Here is a 27,136-nt window from a genome sequence, read left to right as displayed (position 1 = left end):
TGTGCTGCTGCTTCGAACACAGAGGTTTAGAAAAGAGTTTCTATTAAAACCTACAGGCTTTATTGGACTGTACAATGAAATGGGACTTTAAGTTTAATTAAAGTAAACACTTTTAGAATTCTACAGAATTATGCTCTCACTGCTTTCCATGAGGTATGTACCTGAAATAACGGAATCATGCTTTAATTTGCGGTGTATACATGATGTGCATTATGTGTTTATTATCTTACCAGTATATTCCTTTGTCTATTGTGCATATATTTAATCATTTTAATTAATTATGTTTCTCCTAATTTATGCCATCAGTGTTTAACTCACTTATGTTTTTTTAAAACATATTAATTTAAGCAAAAACATGGTAAATGGGATCAAGTTCGATAGAAACAAACCAAAGTATACATTAATTTCCTAAGCTCATGCAATGTGTTTACTGTGTTTTGCCTTTTTTTTCCATATGTTACTTCTTTATACTTTTACAATGCTTACATGCTTTCACCATAAGCTTTCTTTTTAAATTTTGAGTGACCAATTATCATTTGTATTTATTTTCCCCCCAATTTGGAAAGTCCAGTTATGTTTTTTTCTCCTCACCGCAGTGAATTCCCATACAGCACAGACGTTCTTAACATGTGTGAATGTCCTCCGATCTCACAAGCCTAGCTACCGATCCCGGAGAACAGAGATCAGCCCTGCCCTCTATCCACTCTGAATGTGCTTGGTGTCTGGCCAGTAGGGTTCACTGTGGTGCGGAGGGGAGAAGGAGTCTCTGCTGGTTTCCCATCTCCCACCCCGGAAGCATAAGAGCCAATGTGACGTCCCCTACGGAGTCCCCAGCAAAATTCAGCCTCTTTGTACTTTGTTAAGTTTTACCACAGTAAACGTATATGGCAATGCAAAGTAAAACTCGCTATAAATCTTGCCAAACCCTCCTTTCTTGTCATACTGTTTTTTTCTTTAACACTTGTCATAGCCCCCTCTAAACTTTGCTAAAAATTGAATTGTATGTATGGCCTGAGTTACCAAGAATGTGATGGAAAGAATTGATTTTGTAAAGGTAAACTGAGGGTGAAAGAAGATAACAACAGCTATCTCTATTTTTAGAAATTGATGTACAGTAATCCGTATTGCATCCGCTCGTCGCATATCCACCATGATCAGGCTCTTCAGCAATGTTAGTTTATTGTTGAACAGAGAAGATAAGTTCAGAGATTATAGATCCCACCTATAATCTATTATAGTTTCGCACACTGTGTTTTATGTGCTCCGTGCACTACCATTGCTGGATTGTCACGTGAGCTGTTCAGTGTGTTGCTATGTAAATAAATCCCATTTGCCTGCGGGGTGTATCAACTTCAACCTCCGTCTCTATCTCCTGCCTGCCACTCAGCAGCAAATACACGAAACCACATGGCAGATGGCTACTCTGTCACAAGCATTAATACTCTGTATCTTTCTAAACAAGGGATTTAATAAAAGCTGAATCTCTAAACAATAATTGTGTGATATAGTGATTATTACAGCTGTGTATAATAGTATTTAAAACAGGATTAATTTATCCGACTTTTACATCTGCCCTTACTCTGGACCCACCTGAGTCAGATACGCGACGGATTACTGTATATGGTGCACTAGCCACAAATGTTTGTCTACTTTTGGGGTTTGAATACGGGTGGGTCCTTTATGAACTCACACATACAAACAAAAAATATAAACACTTCAAAATGTGGTTTCTGGTAATACATGTTCCACCTGCACCCAGTAGACTATTTTTCAGACTCTTACACAGCTGGTAATTTCCACTTGAGGAAGGAGCTACTTTGTGGCCTAGCATCTGTTCAGGCACACTGGTTCTATTACTACAATACAACACATTATTATTATATAGTAATTAGTTATTTATGATAAAGTCACTATAGTAATTTCTTCTTTTTATCGTTAACACACCTTAAGAGTCTGGTGAGGCTGCTCAGCTGTGTAACCAGGGATACAAACTGAGCCCTAGACCAGTGGGTTTCAACCTGTGGTATGGAAGGCCATCCAGGTCAAAAACACATTATTAATATTAGCTATGTAACGCAATATTTTAGTGTAAAAATGAAATAAATATAATTAATAAAAAAACGATTGTGTGCATTGTTAATACAAACTGAACTGTGTCACGGTCAACATTGTCTGTCTCAAGAAGTCGGCAGCACTCAGCAAATCTATATTGGCACCGTAGAAGAAAATCTTTCGTACATGTTGTAATTCTAATTACTATGCGTACTAATTTGGCCAATCAGATCGCTGAAAATGAAATGAGAACCAATGAATTTCAAGAAAATAGTATGTGTAATAAATTATCCAAATAAAAGTCGTTTTACATGCAGGGCTCCAGACTGCGAGTATAAAGTGGTTGGAAATGAGACAACAAAAAAAGTTTTGACATCTGTTTTTTGGGGTTTGGCACAAAAATGCTCCTCTCCCTTCAAAAGCATGTGTCAATATTTATGAATGCAACATGACATCGGTCTGTATATATACATACAGTATATAAAAAAACTGAAGTGCGAGAAGGACGGTAACAATTTGATCGAATACAAAAGAGGTACTGTATTAATAACCAGCAGAGTATGGGAATCTCAGTTTCTTGCAATAGTTGGTCTCGGTTTTACAACAGCTCTTTAAGATTGCACCTGGTGGTCCCTGCTGGAAACACTGGTACTTGAGATGAGGTTGACAACCACTGCTCTAGACAGTTATAGAAAGCAAACGAGTTAAAACAAGATGGAAAATATACATAGATATTTTAGTAAGTGGGGCGGTTGGGTGGGGGAGGACAGGGGAACTAATATAAATATCTCACATTTTTTCGCGGTCATCAAACATTCTGCCTTTATTTTTAAAACATAATGTCATGTGTTGACGTGTCTTGATAAAAGTGCTTTACAGGCAGGCAAAATAGAAAGATAGAAACCGCCATGGTCAAGCCACAGTAATGATGTCTGTGTTGCTGTTCTAAGTGTCACTGTTCTAAGTGCAGGCCTGTGAAAGTCAGGCTTGCAGACAGAGCTGTCTTAACCTCTTATGGTCCTGATATAACTTTTTTAAAAGAAAGTGCATGTTTGCTATAACATGTGCGTCTTTATAAACTGCAGAGGTGAGACCTGCTGTACAAAGTCAATGGAAGTGTACGGTTTACGTTTGTTCACAAGAGTGGATCCTGTATATTTACGATGAATATAGATTTTGGTTCAAAATATATCACATAGGATTTGAATCTACATTAATCCTTTCTGCATTTATACTAAAAAAAAAAAATGAAACAAACAAAAAAAGCCTCCCATAAAAATAGGTGTCTTGTAACATGTAGATATCGTATCTGCCCCCAGTGGACTTTTTTAGACCAGACATGGGAGCGGGATTTAAGTAGCATGGGTTAAAAGTTTCATGATTTCTTGTATTTTTTATCGAGGGGATTTCTAGGTGGTCCTACAGTACAATAAAATACATTTGGACCGAGCATCCGAGCATCTTGTTGGCCTTTTTTATAAATTCGCCACATTGTCTAAATGAAGACATTTCTGATTAAACTCCTAGGTCTTTTTCATAGATTCCTTCTTCAATTTCATTATCTCCCATATGATATTTATAATGCACATTTTTATTGCCTGTGTGCAGTACCTTACACTTTTCTCTGTTAAATGTAATTTGCCATGTATCTGCCCAGTTCTGAATGCTGTCTAGATCATTTTGAATGACCTTTGCTGCTGTAACGGTGTTTGCCATGCCTATTTTTGTAGATTAGGAATAGCAGAGGACCTAATACTGATCCCTGTGGTATTCCACTGGTTACCTCGCTCCGTTTTGAGGTTTCTCCTCTAATGAGTACTTTCTGTTTTCTACATGTTAACCACTCTCTAATCCATGTGCATGCATTTCCTTGATTCCCTACTGTGTTCAGTTTGAGAATCAATCTTTTATGCAGGACATTGTCAAAAGCTTTCTGGAAATCTAAATAAACCATGTCATATGCTTTGCAATTATCCATTGTCGATGTTGCATCCAAAAAATCAAGCAGGTTAGTTAGACATGATCTCCCTTTCCTAAAACCATGATGACTGTCTCCCAGGATACTGTTACCATATAGGTAATTTTCCATTTTGGATCATATAGTTTCCATAAATTTACATATAATAATAGTCAGGCATATTGGTCTGTAGTTACCTGGTTCAGTTTTGTCTCCCTTTTTGTGGATCGGTATTATGTTTGCAATGTCAGTCTCACTTCTCTAAGGACAGATCACTGCTGGAGTAGAGTGGGGTCCTCGGGTCAAATAACAAAATCTATTGTGAAATAGTATACAAGTTTGGGTGCACACTGACTGATATGTCATTTTACACCAGAAATAGCAGGGGTGTACAGCAAGTGAGACCCAGGGGTGTGGAATACAACGCAGACCTGCCAAGCAACAGGTGAGACCCATTTTACATTTTTCTATAAACTATCAAGACATGTGCATACTGAACTTTCACTGGAATTATTCACGTGCCTACATTGGTACACTATCGCTCCTGGTTTATATTGCAGTGGTTTTCTTTGGACCCAGGTAAGGACTGTGTTTTTAAAGCCCATTTTCCATTCATTTAATCCAGTAGGCTGTCCACCAAACTTTTTTTTAGCTGTTTTAGAGAGAGTTTTTTTGCATTTTCTGATTTTTGTAAATAGGTCACAGTCTTCACAAGATCATCAGTCATTTCTACCTAGTATCTAATACAGATATCTTTTGTATGCTATAGATTCTGCCCACAACTGGATATATCTGCAAGAGAATTGCAGCATAGTAGTGGTAAGTACTGTATTACTGGAAACGTATGTAGATGTTTAATCAGGTACCGTGCAGGCAAACTAAAGAAACGTGGTGCATTATGTACAGTAGCAGTATATTAGACCAATTTTCTAAATTGCAATATTGTAATTGATATAGCTATGGCTACACATATCAAATGTATATCACCTCTTGCCCGGTTATTACAAACAGACTTGTAATGCTATAGCACTGTTATATAATCTATTTATATTTTTAAGCCTATATCACATTTAATACACATTCTAAAAACAATCTAATGTTCTGTACTGTGTAGCTGCTTGTGGACTTTTAATAAAATAACAGCGCTAGCAGGCTAATTCTAATGATTTTATTTACACTGTGTTTTAACATTAAGGCCCAGATTTATAAAAGGATTGCGCATTTTTATCACCATAAAATGGGCACTGAGGGTTCTGAATTCTTGGATGGGATTTATAAAACACACGCAACAGCATAAACACACAATTAACACGTGATTTGCGGGGGCAATGTCTTTGTGCGCTTTAGCCCTTGATGCATATATAATTCTGTATATGCATATGTAATTCTTGGGGATTTCTGAACGAAACCGCTAAAATTAGGAGGGGATTTTGCAAATGAGGTCTATTAAATATTCCGTCTTAATTTATTAAAGCTGCCGGTAATTGAGGACCTCGTATTTGCTTGATTATTTTTAGAACTCTGAAAAGCAGGTGTTAATTTCCAGCAGTCAGACAGTAGGCTATATAAAAGGCCAGGTGATGTTGGAGACTTGTCTGCAGCAAGAAGGAGACATCGTTTTCAAGGACAAAGAAACATTTAATAACATTTAATAACTTACGGTTTATAATACCGGTACCATATTGTTTTGCAAACTCCAATTTTCAATACAAGTTTCATAGCTTACATGACAAAACAGAAAATCTGCAAATAGAGAATATAGAATGCATGTAAAAAAAAGGTTCTTAGAAGCACCTAAAAAGGTCTCCCCACAATGGCAAAGCAAGGTTCTAACGAGAGCCTTTACTTCGAGTGTAGGCATTATTAAAAGAACGGTGGAGGAGATTAAGAAAAGATGGAATGATATTCTGAGGCGCAGGAAAGAAAAAGTCTCATATACAGTGAGGGCTCATCCTCCACCGTTATTTTAGTAATGCCTTGTCACAAAGACGGCCGGAGTAAATAAACAGAACAGAAAATAAAAGGTTTTAAACACAAAACAGGACACGGCACTATACGCCAAAATAAAGAGACAAACAAAACAAACACGGTGAGTGAAACACTTATATTTAAGTTCTTACTTTCTTTTACTATTTAGTTTCTCCTTCTCCACACTCGTTCTCCACTCACCAAACACCCAACCCCGAGTGAATGAAACGTGCATCTATTTATACTGTTGTGCTGGGATTCAATTACTATTTAATTATTCACTTGAATCCCAGCACGTGAATTAATTCTGTGCAACCCCGTGCTCACATACTATACTTTAAATGCACGTGAAGTGATAGTGCAATCCCGTGCAATCCCGTGCCTAAATATAATTATACAATTTAAATACTCGTGCTGCACACACCCATTTATATCCCGTGTACCAATGACTATACACCAACATTAACACACACACGCAACATACAACACATAACACACAAAATACACACAGGGGCGGGCACTTCGTCACATGCCTACAGAATGTCTTTTTTGTAATATGGCATTCTGGTATTTAACAATACTGGTTCAGGCAGTATTGTTAAATTAAAGTTGGAAAGAAAAAGGTAAATGAAAAAAAGGACAGAGGGACAGATGATGCAGTTAGTTTGTAGCTAGAGCAAGTACAGTTTTTCGACCATATATACCATACAGATATGCTTTAAAATCATACATAGAGTATAAGACGTTAAGAAGATATAAATCGAAGTTAAACTGAAGTTGATGGGTTCCTATTGTATTTTTCAGAACCAAGAGCAGTGAACAGCTATGGACCTTTAGCAAAAATGGTAAGGACTTTAAAAGCAATTATGGACCAGTTATGGTTATAAACCAATTTAAGTAAGTGTATATTTTAAATAATTTGTAAGCATTTCTATACCAATAATAGTACATGTTACCATTAATGGTTTTCAATGCAATGGCATTTGTTTACAGCAATAAAATGAGATCAAGAATAATAGAAATCTGTAGCAAAAGCAAAATAAAAGCATACTGAAATCATGTTAAGAATCTTAACCATGTTAATTCACAGAAGTGTCATACCACCGTTCACACTGCACTCAGAGAGAACTACAGTAAAAGCAAAACTATTGTGCAAATTGAAACTTTGGTATAAGGGTCACAGTATAATGTTTCACAGTATTTGTAGGCAATCAATAGAGGGTCTTTATTATAACGATCTAAACAGCGATGTTAAAACTGTAAACCCACACTTGATCTCATTCTGCTTTAGTTGTATTGTTTTCAGCGATGTTAATGAGGAGGTTCGATGAGCCACCTCTTGGAGATTATATAATCAGTAGAAGCAACAATTAACTGATTATTGATCCTTTTTTTGCAAACCTCAATTAAACAATCATTGATCGATTAATTACAGTATATAATATATTATTAGTTTATGCATGTTTTCAGCAGTATTTTTAGGCTTTGGGTGAAGAATCCACATTTTGTGCTTTGAGTAGAAAAGTTTTGTCAATGCACATATTATATTACTGTGTATAAAATATACACACGCATGTTTTCAGATGTATCTGTCTACACACTGTTTTTGCTTCTTGTGTTTGAACAACAAAAAAGAGTGATGCAGATATGCTGATCCATGCATTTTTCTCATCCTGCATAGATTACTGTAATTCCTTGTTTGGTAAAGTCTTGATTAAGCAGCTTGTTTTCCAGAAAGATGCAGCCACAATGCTGACTCTCGTACATTACTCCAGTGCTCAAATCTTTACACTGGCTGCCTGGGAAGTTGGGAATTGATTGTAGGATTATGCTCTTCATCCTTTGTGGCCTTGGCTCTATCCGCACGGCTTCCTGTCTCCTTGCACTTCCACTGATTGCTGATCTGATTGTGGTCCCACGAGGGTTGCTTGAAGCAGGGTTGCTATGGTCCCTATTTTTTGGAACTGTAAAGCAAACTGGGATGCAGCTACATGTTTTTAAGTCACGTCTGACTGAGTTCTGTGTCACTTACCTTAACTCCAAAACAAATTACAATTCTAAAACTTCAGATTACTTACAATTGGTTTAGTCTATTCTCAATCTGAAAGGAGTTTATAACAAGTCTACTAAAAGCAGTTCTTAAAATAGTCAGTGAGACAAAGGGCCTTTGTTTTAAGGAATGTTTTTTAAGGAATGTTTTTTTTAGTGCTTAAAAACATTTCCTGCATTTAAACAGTAACTCTTTTGGTGAAAAAAAGGTATAATGTACTGCAGCTTAACACAGCCATAAGTTTTGTGAATAGGGTCGAGTTAGATGTTTCAGGAGAATGAATTCTGCCAGTATAATGTTTGTTTGTTTGTTTGTGTGGCTTTATGAAGAATGTGATGAACATGGGCAGTGAAGTGGAATCAGATTTTGAAATGCCTGAAGAAGATCACTATAACATTGTTGACAGCCCAGAGGAAAGAAAGCATGTCAGAATTCTACCAGCCAGACCTCCTAGGAATGCCGACGAAGATTATGCAGGTAAAAGCTTCAATCATAACACTTTGCAACAAACTCATTTAGGCCTAGGTCTGAAAATGATAAACAATACATTACAAATAATATGGATGAAATTATTCACAACATTTTTAATATCTAAATAGCCATGCTTGAAGCTTTTTAGAAAACATATTAATGCTGTATGCTTTAATAAAGGGAACATGGTGGGTGTTGGGTCGTGGGTAGCACACAACCCAACTGTGGTTATGTTTCCAACAACTTTTATTTTTTTTTTAAGGCAAAATTGAACAACTTTGAATCTTTTGTTGCTGTGCTGCTGTCACAGTGGAGTAACTTTGTTTCAAAAGTGTGTGGGGTGGGGGGGGGGGGGGGGGGCGAGTTTCTGATGCATGCATAAAGATTATTCTATCTGAAATAATGAAAAAGTGAGGGGGACATGTCTCCCGTGTAAATTACGCCTATGTTCTGTCACACTCTTTTTTGGAGTTGTATGTCACGGCTTGAAGAAGTGTATTAATTTCACTTGATAACACCATACAATATTAGAAATGACTTATTATGGAAGGGACGTCTATTCGTTCCTTGTGATCATAGCATAATAATATGTAACAGAGTGGAAGCGGGGAGCAGGCCAGCAACAAAGCAAACCACATGTGAGGGTCTTAACCACTGGACTAAAGAGCAAGGCTTAATTGAACAAGCAGTGTGGCTCTTTTAATCTCATCTATACAGCAGGGTTTAGAGTCCGGAATGGCAGTTTTTCACAGAAGACTGCCCATTAAGCATGCAGTTATTATTATTATTATTATTATTATTATTTTTATTATTATTTTTAGTAGTAGTCGTAGTAGTAGTTGTAGTCATAGTAGTATTACTATTTAGAGTAGTAGTAATACTGTAGTATAGTAATACTGTGGTATTTAAAGACAAACTTAGGTGTATAGTACAGTCATGAACACCCTCTGGTGGTGTTTTAAAGCATTTATATAATATGAGAGAATTAAATATCACTGATACCCCAATGCTGTGACATTAATATTTTAACTTATTGGCGAAGATTCTAAATAGCATAGTGAAAACATTTTGACTGACAATGTGACATTTCTTTGTAGAATTTGGTTGTTAAAGACATGTTTTTACTTGTGTTTTGTAGACAGAAGGGTTGTGCCATGTGATGGCTCCCTTTCCCCACAGAGTTCCTCTCCAGTCTCGGGCGTAAGTGTTTATTAAATCAAACCATACACTTCAGATTCGGAATATTATCATCGGTGTAGAATGTTCTTGCAATGGAACAATATTCATGTTACATTTGCCTCAAGTGTTTAATTATTATTTGTGTGTTAGTTTAAACTTTGAACTGGTAAAATCATTTTGAACGTGCATGCTTGCACACAGTATCTTGAAGTACTGTCACAATACCAGACCAGGCTGTGAATGCCTATTCTATATATGTAAGTATTGGGTTTTTTTGTAATGTTATTAATAATACTCATACACAAAATACATGTACGATTGCAGTCCTCTTGCATATAGCAATACTATCTAGCAAATAAGATTTCTATTTGTGGGAAGGAACCGCAGACTATAATCTGTCTTTAGTAGTAGTATCTGAACAAAACTATAGATGCAGTATGTTAGAAATGATATGATGTGATGTTCATTTGTTGCAGATATTGAGAAACATACCCCCAAGACCACCAAATAGAACTATTCCAGGTACTGTAACTTTGTATTTCATTGTATTGTATTATATTGCTGTTGTACAGTATTATCTTGCATTATATATGATATAACTTTCAGAACCAGAGCTGTATCTCACAGCCTCTCTCTACTCTGTATCCCAGACTAGTTGATTATATTTCTGAAACGGGTCCTGTTTTGCCAATTGGTGGTTGACTATCTAATTCCCCCCAATTATATCTGCACATGGATGTGAGATACCCATGTACACATTTGAACAGCCCCAAACATTTTCAAGGATAGTCTGGGTACTTAACTAAGAAAACAGTTTATATGACAGTAATACTGCCAGTACTTCAGTACCTTTCAGTAATAAAGATTACATTTCACTGTGTTCCAAAAGGAAGTGGTGATGGTCAGGTGTTGGTTCCATGTGCTTATACTTCAGATCTTTTTTTTAGGTCCATCTGTCAACAGGAACTTAAAACCAACCCGACTTTTGCAACCCCCAACAGGTATAGTAGTTGTTTTCTGGAGATACTGGGGTCTCCTGAATTGATCAAGACAGGTCTGTGTGTATCCTGGTTATGAAAGTCAAGCGTGCAACAGTGAATGTAAGTAATGGTGCATGTGAGGTCAGAGTGTAAAAATATGTAAAAGGACAGGATGTAAAACAATAACCCATGATCCACCGCGGTTTGGATCACTCTGCTGCCACATCTAGTGATGTTAATATGTTATATTTTTGTTATTCAGGAGAAATAATGAACAGATTTGATACTAAGGTAAGATTTCCTTTTAGTTATCACTTTTACAACTGTATTTGTATTGGAATTGCTGTAAAGGTCCAAGTCAGTCATTTGTTTTCATATTGTAAACAGTTCATTCAGTCTTAAAAGAAAACTGAAGGGCAAATACCTTTTATGACTATACTGGACAGTACTGAACGCCCATTTTGATTATTATAGTGGGGTTATGGACATATATACTACATGAAATTCCAGAAGAAATGTAATATATACTGCCCCTGAAGAACATTGTCTTATCATGATTATATTGTTGTTTGTTTTATCTTGTTGTTTTTCTAGAATCCTCTGCTTCCACCCAGGTAATATGACACAAGATATACTTTACCAATAATTTAAACAAACAACAAATATGAAATACAAAAAAACAACTTTAATCCATTCATTAAGGGTACTGTTTCTTGTATGCTTTGTCGTAAAGTTCTTTAAATAAAGTTTTAAATATTTTATGACGTGTTGCTATTAGATAATGTCCCTATGATGTGTCCATCCTGATTTATCCTGCATAGTTTACAGTATATTCATTTATGTGAAACTTTAGGCCTGCAAGGACGTTACTTAAAGAACATCAGCCTCTTCCTCCAGAGACACGGATCAGGACATCACAGACTGAAACAACACAGGATAAACCATGGAGGCCAATGTACATCATGACAAAATCAACAAGTAGCACCCATAAGTATCAGTTTCAGAAACCAAGTCAATTATTTAGCTGTCTGAAAATAAAACATCATTTTGATTTCACTTTCCTGTACATCTCCATGTACAGTGAATTGTGGTAATCCTGAGCCAAGATATAAAAAAATAAAAAAACAACTATATGAACATAATTTAGGTATTTTATTTAACATCATGTAATCAAAGAAAGTGATATTGCAAACTTAACTTTCAAAATATCACTTTTCAATTGTGTCAGTTTTTCGTTAAGTACTGTACATGGAAAACTAGAAAGCGGTGTGTAATTCAATATGTTAAAGTAACATTCTCTCACCTGCAGTACAACAGTAAAGGTATCATCGCCCCGGGTGACACATTTAATGCATGCCTAATATTAAAATGAATGCTTTTCTAATGTTACTATTTATTTATTTTTCAGACCTGCAAGTCGGAAAAAAAATTGTGTAAGTTGGAATCATTTACTGCTGTGTGTGCCTGTTGATTTAAAATATTTTTGGATAGAGATGTAAACATTTCTACTAACATTAAACATTACAAATGCAGAGTACACAGAAGGCTTAAAAAAATATATTCGCATACTAAATGGTATTTTTAAACATAGCTGCGGTTAGTGGTCAGTAAGTTCTTTTTTAATGTAGATACTAATGACCAATAGTTGTGTAGCTAGCAGAGTTAAGTCTCAAACTATTTTGAGAGTAAACACATTCAGTTCTGCACATATACAGCTGCACAGAACAAAGTGAACATACAGATAGGCGAGACCGCACACCTATTACAGTGCTTCAAAGTCATAGAAATAGCAGTGAAAAGCACAAATGTAAATGTAATAAATACTACATTATCAAAGGTACATTACCAAAGATAATACTTAATACAGTACTATCTTATTTCTTTGTTCTTCCTTAAAGGTTAATCATCAATCCAATGGTAGGTATATATGTATTTTTTAGTGCATATATTTTTTTATCTGCTATCGCCACGTATTCACCTGCTCGTATCTTAAAAAGCACAGCCGCTTAAAGAACTTTTAATGCATTACAGTAATTCACAGTTTCAGTTTCCCTGCAGCATTTTTTGAAATCGTTTTCCACATCAATGATACACACTCCAATGGCTTAAAAATAAGACTAGTATTTTACGAAAGTGTGTAGTCTTTGATTCTGTTGATCATGTTTGTTATTATTTATTTATTAGCCAACGCCCTTATCCAGGGCGACTTACAATTGTTACAAGATATCACATTATTTTTGCATACAATTACCCATTTATACAGTTGGGTTTTTACTGGAGCAATCTAGGTAAAAGTACCTTGCTCAAGGGTACAGTGTGTGTATATATATATATATATATATTTCTTCTAATTTACAACCATTACTCATTTTTTCACGTATTTGATTTATATCTTAGATGTGATTCCCTTTACAGTATGTCCCCAGTCTTGTTTGCATAATAAATTGGTATAAGATGATTTGGAGTATTCATTATTTTATCTGACCAATTTGGTACAAATTATTTATTTTATTACAAAATTATTTTATCCCTGACTTTCTCTCCAATTTAGAAAGTCCAGTTACGTTCCCTCCCCGCATTAATTCTCCACAACAGCTCAAGAGAACTGAAGGTAAGTAGGCATCCTCAGATCCAACGACCAAGACAATGATCTTGTTACACTCAGTAACTAAGAAGCTACTAACAAAGGACACCCCTGCAGGTGTGAAACAGTCATTTTCAGTTTTAACATATCTTTGTCATTTTTCGATCACATCTAGTGAATTTTATCCAAATATAACTTTCTTTTGATGCTCAGTGTGTGTATATATATATATATATATATATATATATATATGTGTGTGTGTGTATATATATATATATGTGTGTGTGTGTGTATATATATATATATATGTGTGTGTATATATATATATATATATATATATATATATATATATATATATACATATACACACACACACACACACACACACACACAGAGTTGTATTCAAAGGTTTACATACCCCAATGGAAATTCATAATTTCTAGAAAATCCTAGAAAGTTTTGCTTTCGTGGATGAGGAAAAAAAGTTACAAGAAATAGATTTTATTATTCTAAATTATTTATTTCAGCAATTTTTTTGCAAAACTCCAAAAATGCTAATTTAAAAGTATTCATAGCCTGACAAGGAAAATGAAATTAATAGCTAGTTGAGGAACATTTGGCAATAATAACCTGTTTGCTTGGGATCGTTGTTGTGTTGGAACGTCCAGTTGCACTTTAAACCAAGTTTTGTAGCGGAGGGTTTCAGATATTTGGCCAATATCTTTTGGTATGTTATGGAATCCATTTTACCATGTATTGGAACTAAATCTCCTGTGCCATTAGAGGAAAAACAGCCCCATAGAATGATATTACCACCTCCATGCTTGACAGTAGGTATGGTGTTCTTTTCTTTGTATGCCTCACCAGACTTTCTGCAAGTGTAACGACTATCAGCGTGACCAAATAGCTTGATTTTTGTTTCATCACTCCACAAAACCTTTGATCAGAACTCATATCCATCATTTAAATGCCATTTTGGAAACTTTAAGCATTTGTCCTTGTAATGTTTTCCTAAGAGTGGCTTTTTCCTTGGCCTGCGAACATTGAGACCTTCACCATGCAATACTCAACCTATGGTTGAAATGGAAACACCAGTTCCACTTGCAGCCAATTCACTTTGAATATCTTTAGCAGTCAATCTCAGATTGCTATTAACCTTCCTCACAATCCTTCTACTTGTTCTTGGTGAAAGAACCTTCTTTCTTCCAGACCGAGGGAGTGTTGTGACAGTACCATGAGTCTTGTACTTCTTGATAATAGAAAAAATATGTTGAAATTGTGATACTCAAATGCTTGGAAATCCTCTTGTATCCTTCTCCAGCTTTATGACCATAAATAATTTTCTGCCTAAGGTCTTCAGATAGCTCTTTACTTTTTTCCATATTGACTTAATGGTAATGACAGCAATCATCCTATACCTAATCATTTTATAATCTTGAATGTTCCCCTACAATCCAGCATTTTCTAGAATTAGGTTCTGCATTATCATATTGAAATCAGAGATGGAGTCTCGAGACCCGGTCTCGGTCTCGGTCTCGAAGCCGATCTCGAGGCCACATTTTAAGGTCTTGGTCTTGGTCACGGACTCGGCCTCCCGTTTTCAAGACCAATCTCCTCGTCAGAAACAATTTCCCGCCTGGGACCCGTTTAATTTAGGAATTTCCTGGTTTGTATATTAGGCTATAAATATATTATTTTTCTCTTATTTGTTTAAAACATATAACAACCAAAAATGCATATTTTATTTATTGGCATTCCATCACATTAGGTTTTATAAATTTGGAATTATGTTTTTTTGTCGAGCCAAAAATAAAAATGTATTTTGTGCTTTGCTACGTTTTTTGCTACCGTGTTTGAAACTGTGCAGCGCTTTGAGATGCTTTGCATTTACTAGGCGCCATACAAAGTAAAAGTCATTTATTTATTTATTATTATTATTATTATTATTATTATTATTATTATTATTACCCCCACTGTAATATAATGTATGAAGTTACAGGTATATTTTAAAAGTAACAATTTATTTCAAACAGGCTACAGCGTAAGCATACACCAACATAAACATAAAAAACAATTACAGTAGGCTACTGATTTACAAACGAGGACTGTACCACATATTCATATTCCACTTCTAAAAAGCACACCACAATTACCAGGCATTTAATCAATTCAAAATTAAAAAGGGGTGGGGGAGAATGCACCAGCGGGCAACTTGACCATTCACAGAATAGTGTACTTTGCATATGATCTTATTTCCATGTGATTTATATATATATATATATATATATATATATATATATATATATATATATATATATATATATATATATATAATACACACACAATTGCAAATGTGCATGTGTAATACTAAAACAATGTTTTGTTTGTTCGCTTACTAAAAATAACCGAATTTTGCAGTTTCCGTTGTGCTTTTTTTAGTAAGCATACATTTTAGCGGATATATATATTTTTTTGTTGGATGGAAACAGAGCTGCTGACAGTTTCCATAACAAATTCAGACCTCTCAAGTTTCTCTTCTCTACAAGCTGAAATGGCATCGAAGCAGCCCGTCGTCATTCAGTTTGCCTTCAGCAATTCTGAAATTGATGAACATAATAATAAATGGACGTCAAAGTGCAAGCATTGTAACACAAAGGTGACAGAAGTGCGGGGAACTTCTTTTTCAAGTTAAGCAAAATGTTTTACATATGTATAGCTGTTATATCATGCAAAACCTTTACAGTTAGTGACAGGCTCAGTGGTTTTAGGAATAAATGTCAGTTATTATTATAACCAAGGTCTCTGTGTTATGTTATATAAATCAAAAATCAAGATACACAAGGTGTAAAAAACGTGAAAAAATGTTGTACTATTACAAAAGGAGCTACCCTCACACTTTATATATGGAGCCCTGGAGATTTGTCAAACTTTTTTTTTTTCTACATCAGCAGAAGTTGAAAGAGTCTTCAGCCAGGGGGGGCCTGATCATGACCCCACATTGAGCGAAACTTTTGCCGCAGCTTCTCTCATCTCTGGTGTTTCTGAGATGCAACAAACACTTGTGATTGTATCACAAGCGTCAAGCTCAGTTCGGAAGGATCCTAGTGTGTCTCGGCTTCCACATGTCCCAGCAATATACTTAATTTCTTCCGAGATTAAGTACGTTTGGTCTCGGTCTCGGTCTTGGTCTCGGTCTTGGTCTCGGTCTTGGTCTCGGTCTCGGTCTTGGTCTTGGTCTTGGTCTTGGTACGTTTTGGTCTCGGTCTTTCTTGGTCTTGGTCTCGGTCTTGGTCTTGGTACGTTTGGTCTCGGTCTTGGTCTCGGTCTCAGTACGTTTGGTCTCGGTCTCGGTTTTGGTCTTGGTACGTTTGGTCTCGGTCTTGGTCTTGGTCTCGGTCTCGGCCTCGGTGCGTTTGGTCTCGATCTTGGTCTTGGTCTCGGTACGTTTGGTCTCGGTTTCGGTCTTGGTGTCGGTATGTTTGGTTTCGGTCTCTGTACATTTGGTCTCGGTCTCAATCTCGATACATTTGGTCTCGGTCTCTGTATATTTTGGTCTCGGTACGTTTGGTCTCGGTACATTTGATCTCGGTCTCGGTACGTTTGGTCTCGGTCTTTGTCTCGGTACGTTTGGTCTCGGCCTCGGTCTCAGTACGTTTGGTCTCGGTCTTGGTCTCGGTCTTGGGACGTTTGGTCTCTGTCTCGGTCTTGGTCTTGGTACGTTTGGTCTCGGTCTCGGTACGTTTGGTCTCATTCTCTGTCTCGGTAAATTTGGTCTCCGTTTTGGTCTCTGTCTCGGTACATTTGGTCTTGGTCTCGGTCTCGGTACGTTTGGTCTCGGTCTCGGTACGTTTGGTCTCGGTACGTTTGGTCTCGGTCTTGGTCTCTGTCTCGGTACGTTTGGTCTCGGTCTTGGTCTTGGTCTCGGTACGTTTGGTCTTGGTCTTGGTCTCGGCCTCGGTACGTTTGGTCTCTGTCTCGGTCTTGGTCTCGGTACGTTTGGTCTCGGTCTTGGTCTCTGTCTCGGTACTTTTGGTCTCGGTCTTGGTCTCGGTACGTTTGGTCTCGGTCTCGGTACGTTTAGTCTCGGTCTTGGTCTCGGTACGTTTGGTCTGTCTTGGTCTTGGTACGTTTGGTCTCGGTCTTGGTCTCGGTCTCGGTACGTTTGGTCTCGGTCTTGGTCTCGGTCTCGGTACATTTGGTCTCTGTCTCGGTCTTGGTCTCGGTATGTTTGGTCTCGGTCTCGGACTCAGTACGTTTGGTCTCGGTCCAAAATAGTGAGTCTGTTTCCCCTTCAATTTACAACGCAATTTTCACGTTTGTTTTATTTGAAGTTAAATTTCAGTTTTTGTTTGGTTTCATTCAGCTACAATAAGGCACAAGTAAACCTCATGTTATTACTTTATGAAAACATGTCTATGGACACTGTTTATTGTGAAGAAACAGCAATGGCAAGGAATTAAAAAAAAGTAAAAATAATAATAAAAAAACAAAATACCATCTCAACCATAACATCTGCCTATTGCATCAACATAGTTGTATTATTGTCCAATGTAACTATTTCAGATTCACAAAGTTAACATGCAAAAGAGTACACAGTATAAATAATGGTAGTAGAAATATAAATAAAGACAAGCTTACCATTAAACATTTCTTTCTTTTCTTTTGAAAATCCCCCATTCACGATGTAAAAATCAGTGTTTGCAGAACGATATACCAATGTCTCCGCGGGTAGCTATCAACATCATAGCTATTTACAGTTTTGCTGTTTTAAAAGCCCTTTACATTTTCCTTTTAGCACCCAAGTCAAAAAATGACTTCTGCTCTTTCCAAAGGAAAATCTTAAAAATTCTCAGTAGCTTCCATTGAAATTGTCATGTTTTAGATGATCCTCATGTAAATGAGTGTTTGCTGGTCTGCACTGTGCTCTGACAGCTAAAACCCCGTTCTGCTGGTACACAAGATACAGGTATCGTAATTGCAATTGCTGCAAGTTTTACAGAAGCAGGAAAGATGTCGGAATACTTCTCAATAAAAACCCTGCAGGCCTCATCCATGGTCTTAAAACCAGGGACCTGTGCAGTGCTACATGGGATACTGAGATCTCCACTGCTTTAAAAAAAAAGAGAATGCACTGAGCAGTGGAACTGTTTGTACATGTTGCATTGCATAAAACTACTTCATAATATACACAAAATTATTGGATAGGGATGAAAAGGGGATTCTTTTACATCTGTGTTTTAGAAACGCACTGCTGTTTTTTGGTGTTTTATTAAAATGTCCTGCGTATATAACACAGAATTCTGCGTAAATATGACCTCTGAAATGCGGGGTCAACTTTATGTACTATTTATTTCAGGAATAAAGAAAACAACGTTTTTACTGTAACGTCTTGCTGTAAAACACAGGCATATGCATGGGCCATGCCCCCCTGCCCCTGCCTATGCGGTCTCTGCCTGCGTTCTGAGCAATATAATGGCTTTTATTACTTTTTGAAAATAAATGAATATCCGAATGAATATTTAAATTATGAGCGAATATCCGAACATGAAAATCCCGTGTTGGTCCCTATTTCTCATAATATTTTTCCTCATCCACAAAAGCAAACCTTTTGCTACAAAAGACCTTTCTTAAAATTCTTTGTTTTTGAGAAATTTCTAGAAATTATACCTTTCCATTGGGGTATATATATATATACTATATATATATATATATGTTAATGCAGCAGTTAGGGTTGAACTCTTCGCCACAAAAGCAAGGAAATGTGGCGTTAACTCACCATTCCCACCCCCACACAAGCAGCCAAAGGAACCAGACAACACAGGGAACTACAGACTGCCGTCATCAGGTAAGACATAGAACATGCAACTCTTTCCAGATGACATAAGAGACATCCATCATCGTGGTCCATCGGTGCTGTAGAAATGGGATATACATGTGCACTTCAACACACACACACACCCACTTCAGGCTGCTGAACCGTATCAACTTTACAAAAATAGAACTATATTTGCAGCTCATGTCTGGTATGAAGAGATGGCTGCCAAGTGCACTTTGAGGGTCGTCAACTGTAGACCAGACTGGGAGGGACCAGGGGTAATCCAGGATGCTCACCACTGGGCAGGACAGGGGGTCTAGCTCCATGCCCTAACACCAAATGAAAGGTTTGAAGGCGTAGCACTGGTGGGTCAGTTGGTGGGAGGTACAGGTGTGTGCTGACTTCCAGGTAGCAGCCCTGCAGATTTCGGGATAGGAATGTCCCTGGAAGCAGCCATTGAGGCAACAGTGTATCTGGTGGAATGAGCCTTAAGCCCCGTAGCAGACTGCCTACCAGCCAACCTATATGGTTATTTGAATGCTTTGAAATGCTAGAAAACGGTAATAGTGCATTGAGACATGTCAATTAATTTCATACTTGCATTAAGATCAAAAGTGCATGCAAATATAGTTCTATTTTTGTAAAGTTCATTCGGTTTCTGAAATTCAACAAAATTCAACTCGATGAAAACAAATATGACGGTCGGGATATAAAATGGATTATGCAGTAGTCAGCAAACCAGATGGAGAGCCATACACCAAAAAAAAGCTTTGATAACTATGCAGTATGAACTTCAAAACATTTTCTGTTATTTAATTATGTTATGTATTTACTTATGTTGTATCAGCTATATTTAAACAAAATATATAAAGTCGTATGATTCGTGTATTACATATGTACTGCATACTCTGCGGCTTCGGGCATTATAGCCTGCTGTCGGTAGCAATAGTCTTCCCTTGGGTCAATAATTTTCCACTATAGCCCTCCTCTCCAGTCCATATCTACTATATATATAAATATAAATATAAATATATATATATATATATATATATATATATATATATATATATATATATATATATATATATATAAAAAAATACAGTGCGCTGATGGACACACAAAATCATCGACAATACTATTATATAATGTTTCTTTAACTTTGCATGGATACTTATTGTTTTATTGCATGATAACTTGATATCACAGGAAAAATACATTGAATGCAAATGCATATACATAAAATCAATGACAATATTTATTAATCTTATTTACCCAGTAGATGTTGTTAATTTAGAATTGCTTGCTGTTAATGTGAATTCTCTTAAGTCCCCAGTTCAAGACCTCCTGTTACTCCTCCTAGACAGTCACAGGATCTGGAGTTTAGACAAGGCTGGGCTACAAGGTATGGTTGATGTGTTTTGCTTCTATTCTGGAGAATCCTACTGATTTGTTTTACTATTATACTTACTTGGGAGTTCATTTTAAATTTGCACTGTTCTGTAAGGCTACTTACCATAACAAGATTTTAAGGACAGTTTTAAGGATTTTGTAAGGACTGGTTTATGTGTGTGTATATATATATATATATATATATATATATATATAGTGCAGAATCGGTTATAACACGGTAGGGTCGTGGCTCCCATTTGCTCCATAATGCCATTACAGTAGCCCTTTTATACTCGTTATCAGGCGGAACACAAATAGCACGGTCTTGTAACTATGGCACCCCACTATAGCGTTATAAAGGGTGAACACTGTGTGTGTGTGTATATATATTGAAAAGGTAATTCATGCACTGCCCAAGGTCACAAATCTTTCATATAGGTGCTGACCCAAAACAGCATCAAATATAAAAGAAAATAGTCTCTGTTTAGTCATCAACCATGTTGAGTAAACAAACATCTAAAAAACAATTCTTTATTATTAAAAACACGAAACACAGCGCATTTCAACAATACCTGTCTTCATCAGGTGTCAGATGTAAAACATTGCCACTTGTTTTTTTACTCTATTCAACTTCAAGTCTAAAATGAATTAAGGATACAATTGAGCCATCCTCAGTGTGTGACCCACCCAGTCTCTGCAAACAACAAACAAGTGGACTTTGGTTTGTCTTTTACTCAACATGGTTGATGACTAAACAGAGACTATTTTCTTATATATATATATACACAAATGTTTAAAGAATGTTTAAAGAATGTTCTGATAATTATCTTTTTCAGTTGTTTTATTAAATCACTGTTTACCTTAAGTAAATGTTACAAAAATATTATCAAATTATCAAAACATTCTTTAAACATTTTATGAATAGAGCCCTATATATTGAACTGCGTGGTTTAACAGGTCATGTAGATTTTGTTCTGTGTAATTCCATGGTGCAAACTTATGTTCTCTATTAGAAAGAAAAGAAAAACATAGCTCATGTTTTTAGTTCAGAGGAATGCATGGTAGTTTGTTTTCTAGCATCACCATTTCTTAATTATAACAGCATTTTCAGTGGAAAAGGTAATAGTGTACCTAATCATTACTCTGAATAACATACCAAGTTTTGAAAATCAGGAACAAGTGCAAAAAAGATGTTTATATTGAAAAGAAAATGTAAATGTAGGGGAAAGTTGAATTTGTTTTTGTTTTGTATTTTTTGTTTAGTTCCAGTACAGCTGCAACTGGTCGAGGCTCCTCAGTTTCAGGTAAAGTAGAAGATCTCAAGATCTTCAAATATGACACACCACCATTTTGCATATAACAGATCTGTGCTTTTTCACTGTCTTACAATCCAGTGTGACAATTATCTATAATTATGTTTTAACAGTTATCAACACAAAACAGAATTGAATAGTACTCGCTAATTCATGATTTTTGCAATTTGAAAAAAAAAACTTTGAAATTCTTTTTAAAACATTTGGAAATCCCCCAAAAATGAGATTGAATAACCTAATTGAGCAATGTGGAGAAAGACACCTGAGTATATTTTCTGGATTTTGAAACTGAACCATAGAAAAAAATGTAAATGGATACCATACAATTATATGTTTTTGTGTTAAATTCAATATGATTATTGAACACTGCAAAATGCATATTGCGATTTTTTATTTCATTAGGAAGCCATACGTTGTAACTTGCAAAAAAAAAAAAAAATGATGGACTGTTATATCTTTGGGAAACAATAAACCACAGAAAAGAACCGTTTACTGGCCCACATAAAATAAAACTGTAATTGCAATTAATGTCTTAACCACTAGATGGCATTATTTCTCCTTCACTTACCTACTCTATTTTAAAACCAACAGTGGTGGCAACTAAAATAATCAGGAAGACACATATTTTCTGTCAGGGTACATACAAAGTAGTTACTGTCAATGATTTTAAAATATATACCATATAAGAACATAAGAAACTTTACAAACGAGAGGAGGCCATTCGGCCCATCTTGCTCGTTTGGTTGTTAGTAGATTATTTATCCCAGAATCTCATCAAGCAGCTTCTTCAAGGATCCCAGGGTGTCAGCTTCAACAACATTACTGGGGAGTTGGTTCCAGACCCTCAGAATTCTCTGTGTAAAAATGTGCCTCCTATTTTCTGTTCTGAACGCCCCTTTATCTAATCTCCATTTGTGACCCCTGGTCCTTGATTATTTTTTCAGGTTGAAAAAGTCCCTTGGGTCGACATTGTCAATACCTTTTAGAATTTTGAATGCTTGAATCAGATCGCCGCGTAGTCTTCTTTGTTCCAGACTGAATAGATTCAATTGATAGGTCCAATTCCAAGTGACACTGGTAAACAGATACGACTCAACAAGTCTTGTATGAAGAAATTTGTAAATTGAACATAGGTTAGTAACATTTTTGTGTAAATGGAAACAGAATGATTATTTAAACATAAATATAACAAGCTTACAAATGGTCCTAGCTAACAATTTGTAAAGTCACAAAAAATATTTTGAAAAGTTGCCCCTTATAAAATTTACCATAGTAAAGCATAGCAACATGTAATAAGGAACAGGATAAGCATGGTAAAGCCCAGACAGGTAAGCTAAAGTTAATGTGGAGTAGTGGTTAGGGCTCTGGACTCTTGCCTGGAGGGTTGTGGGTTCAATCCCTGGTGGGGACACAGCTGCTGTACCCTTGAGCAAGGTACTTTACCTAGATTGCTCCAGTAAAAACCCAACTGTATAAATGGGTAATTGTATGTACAAATAATATGGTATCTTGTAACAATTGTAAGTCGCCCTGGATAAGGGTGTCAGCTAAGAAATAAATAATAATAATAATAATAATAAAGTTACAGTTTTCAAGTTAACACCTACAGTTGTATGAGTTAAAGTTACAGCGTGCAAGTTAACACCTACAGCTGTATGAGTAATGAGTTAAAGTTACCTGAAAGCAAAAGCAAAACCAGACAAATAGCATGATCTTTATATAAATATATAAAACAAAAAGTTTGGGTAGACCTGGAATGGAAGGGCCAACTTTGCCACTATTTCACAGGTATAACAGCACATAAGTCAAGATACGTCCATGAATGGCCTCAGACTAGAAATGACATTCAAAAGCTGAAACCTACTGATCTGCAGAAACCCAAGATAACCAGCAGCTCAACAGCTCAGGTACAGCACACAATGTTTCTTTACTGATTCAATTGGAATACATACCAAATGCTTGTTTTTCGTGTAAGTGACCTAGTTTTTTATGTTTAGGTGGTATATATATATATATTATGATATGTAGAAAACTGCCATGCATGAGTTTTCTTCACAAGAATACAAACTGATGACATATTCACAAAGTTTAATGTGTTGAAAAGTGCAAAGAAGACTACTGTATGATTGAGAAAACGGTATACAACATATAGCTTAAAACTTGACCGTGTGACTAGAAAAATGTAATTATTGCTATTGCTTTGTGTTCAGGGTTTTACCAGGCATAGCTGGTACATCGGAACGTGTGATCGGTGTGATGCAGAAGCTGCTTTATACAGGAACAGTGTGGTAATATATCTCTTTTTGTTTTTTTAATTTGGAGGTTGAAGAAATTGCAAGAAACAGTGCAAATGTGGAGTTTTTGTTTTATAACATATCATCAATGATCAATAAATAAAAAGGCACATGTGCCCCATTTCTCAAGATTTGTTTGAATACAATAAAACAATGACAAATGATCAACTTCATACATGAACATTCTGAAATCTGTCTTCTGCACACAAAACTTCAGGTAGGATCCTATATAGATGCATATCAATTAATGGGGGTATTATTGCAACACTGTATTACAGGATGGGGCATTTCTAGTACGAGACAGCTCAAAGAAGATTGCTGATGAACCGTATGTCCTAGTCGTGTTTTATGGAAATAAAGTGTACAACGTTAAAATCCGTTATCTGCTAGAAAGTCAGCAGTATGCACTTGGAACAGGACTATGGGGAAATGCTGTAAGTATGCCATATAGGAGTGTAAACACCCTGGTGTAATAGCTATGCATTCTTTATTAATGTTATTCCACTCCTCAGTGACTGTACACGTCTAGGTGACGCTGAGGTTAGTGTCTGTGATAACCGAAATGATGAGTAGAGAGACGCAGGGGGGTTTCCTCAAATAACTGATTCTGAAAGATCATTTTGTGGAACTTGGTCTGCCTGGTTATGCTTCTTCTGTGGAACTGGCAGCTTACATGACTAACTGTTGAGGGGAAAACCATTGTAGGAACAATAGATAGTATAGCTGACTTTAATTAGCTTCTCCTCAGAGAAGGACAAATCTATTAGCTAGGTACTGTACTTAAAAGATTGTAGAGTTGTTTTAAATACACAAATTATCTTTCCAAAGTGAGGGCAGTGGATGTTATCTTTTTGAAAGCAGTTCTTTAAGGCAAAAATCCTGTGCAATAACTCATTCAAGTAACAGCAGTTTCTTTCTGCCACTGTATCTGCATTTGGTTACAGAATCCCCATTGGATGTGTGTGTAAATGAAGCAGCCTAGACTAATCAATTACTGGCGTGTGCCTGCAGTTTTAGCAGTTTCCAGATTAAGTCAGGAAAACAAGGCACTGATAAAGCAAGGAGTTTTGTACATTTAAAAAAAAAAACTTTTCAGTACTTTCCCCCATAATAAACACCCATTACAACAAAATGCCATGCATGCTTGATAATCCGTCTCCGTAGTATTCCCAGACTGTTATTAATGTGATTAGTTAAGATCAACAAGCCTGACTCAATGATTTGTTAGTTGTATAGTTTACTTGTCTATGACCTCTGTATTCTCTGTACAGTTATATTTTTAAAAGTTGGTTTATTGGGTTTATGCTAAAGTATTGTAAGTCAGATTTAACATTACATGGAAATACTATTTGACAGTTGGAGGCTTGGTTTATATGACTGATGTTAACATTCTGTCCCATAGCTTTAAATTTGCAAGATACCTGCAAAATAATCCTTAGAACTTGGTAAAGGCCCTGTCAAAGTAATTGTCAATAGTATGCACAGCCTTTAAATGAGTAAAGTTGAATACACAGGACACCCCTACTTAAATGAGCTATGTTATATTTCAGTGGCTCTTCAAATACCTTTTCTTACAAAACAGGCATTATCTGATGGTAAAGACTGACTGAATTGTGATTGTTAAGACTGGTTGGGTGGACATTAGCAGAAAGTGCATTTCGTTCTATTGCCCCAGATTGTGGAACTCATTGTCCTTTTTTATTAGAGATTTTGCTTTGTTCAATATTATAAAATCAAGATTAAATTCTTACTTTTATAGTCTAGCCTTTTTAACCTAACTTACAAATACTGTATCATTGTTTTTCTATTTATTTGACTTGCTTATTTTTTGTAATTTTGTGCTTTATGTATCATTCTTATTCATTGATTGTTTAATTTAGATTTGTTATTGTTATTATTTATTGTTGTTTAGTGTACTATTATTTAATATTTATAAATTCCACCCCGTTCACACTGCTGGCTGAACAATGGTAGCTGAATATGCCAAGTCACCGCATTATTGATCATTATTGAGATCCACAATCCTGCAGTTTTTATATTTATCGCTTAGTTACTATATAACAGGAAGAAAAGGTAATTGTGACAAATGAAGCTTAATCATGAATGTACTTTTTATATTTTTGCACACGAGTATGGGGGGCTGGGGGGCTCTATTTACCTTTAGTGAGCATGAGAGTGCCTATTGAGCTACTGCAAAGGCCAGCCCTGGTACTTCATTTTTGTAGCATTCACATTAGTCAAACTATCAGATTGGTGTATACATTTAGAAATTGCAATTACACCAGCGTAATCAAGCCTTATTAGCAAAATAGTTTACATTTACATAAGTATGTAACCCATTTTTTCTTCTTTCCTTTACTAGAAGTTTGATTCAATTAGTGACATCATCAAATTCTACAAGACATTTCCAATAATACTTATCGATGGAAAGGATCAATCAGGGACTCAAAAGGAGCAGTGCATCTTAACGTATCCTGTTACTGAAAATGACATCAAACATCTGTGGTTTTTCAATCCCTGTTAGCCAAAACATCCAGCCTATGAAAGCAATGTCGTTGATTTTTTGTGAAGTAATGAATCGAGACAATCTGGTTAGACAAAAGAAAAATATTGTAAATATCCATTTCAATAAAGTATCTTCCTTTAAAGGGTTTAGAAGAAATGCATTTCTTTACCTTTGCTGTACCGTTTTGTTTCATTTTTCTTCACACATTAAATAAAACAATAAATAAATATGCATTTATAAAGATACAACCTCAATTATGCATATGAAGGCAGTTTACTTATGTCTGCTGCCATACAGAGCATTACAGTTATGTGCTGCTTCTCATTTCCAGTCTGCTGTCACACAGGGCATTACAGTTATGCGCTACCTCTCACTTCCAGCCATTTTCTAGTTGGCATGTCTAGGAACCCTGTACTGCTTAACCTCATTACAACCACAAGATGGCAGTGTTTGATACAGTACTTCATTACCAATATCACACCATAATTAAATGTTTACACCAAATAATACTTACTATAAATAGTACTCTTTCTTGCTCAGTCTCATTGTTTTACTATTTTATTGATTTACTTTTTTTC

General features: G+C 36.0%; 1 protein-coding gene across 1 annotated transcript; it reads left to right on the top strand.

The window, feature by feature from the left end:
* On the top strand, positions 1-26,700 carry LOC117408579 (cytokine-dependent hematopoietic cell linker). Its single transcript, XM_034013695.3, has 20 exons — positions 1-153; positions 4,386-4,454; positions 4,779-4,828; positions 6,782-6,822; positions 8,357-8,504; positions 9,637-9,698; positions 10,154-10,199; positions 10,625-10,678; positions 10,920-10,948; positions 11,252-11,271; positions 11,511-11,612; positions 12,066-12,090; positions 12,556-12,574; positions 13,209-13,268; positions 20,383-20,458; positions 21,709-21,749; positions 23,547-23,665; positions 23,969-24,046; positions 24,331-24,486; positions 26,415-26,700. The coding sequence occupies exons 1-20, from the start codon at positions 131-133 to the stop codon at positions 26,574-26,576; spliced, it is 1,380 nt and encodes a 459-aa protein (XP_033869586.3). The 5' UTR covers positions 1-130; the 3' UTR covers positions 26,577-26,700.
* Positions 26,701-27,136: the final 436 nt, after the last annotated feature.

The sequence above is a fragment of the Acipenser ruthenus genome, chromosome 2 (assembly GCF_902713425.1).
Source record: "Acipenser ruthenus chromosome 2, fAciRut3.2 maternal haplotype, whole genome shotgun sequence".
Lineage (NCBI taxonomy): Eukaryota > Metazoa > Chordata > Actinopteri > Acipenseriformes > Acipenseridae > Acipenser > Acipenser ruthenus.
Note: the sequence above shows the minus strand (reverse complement) of the source record. Positions and strands in the feature narration are given on the sequence as shown.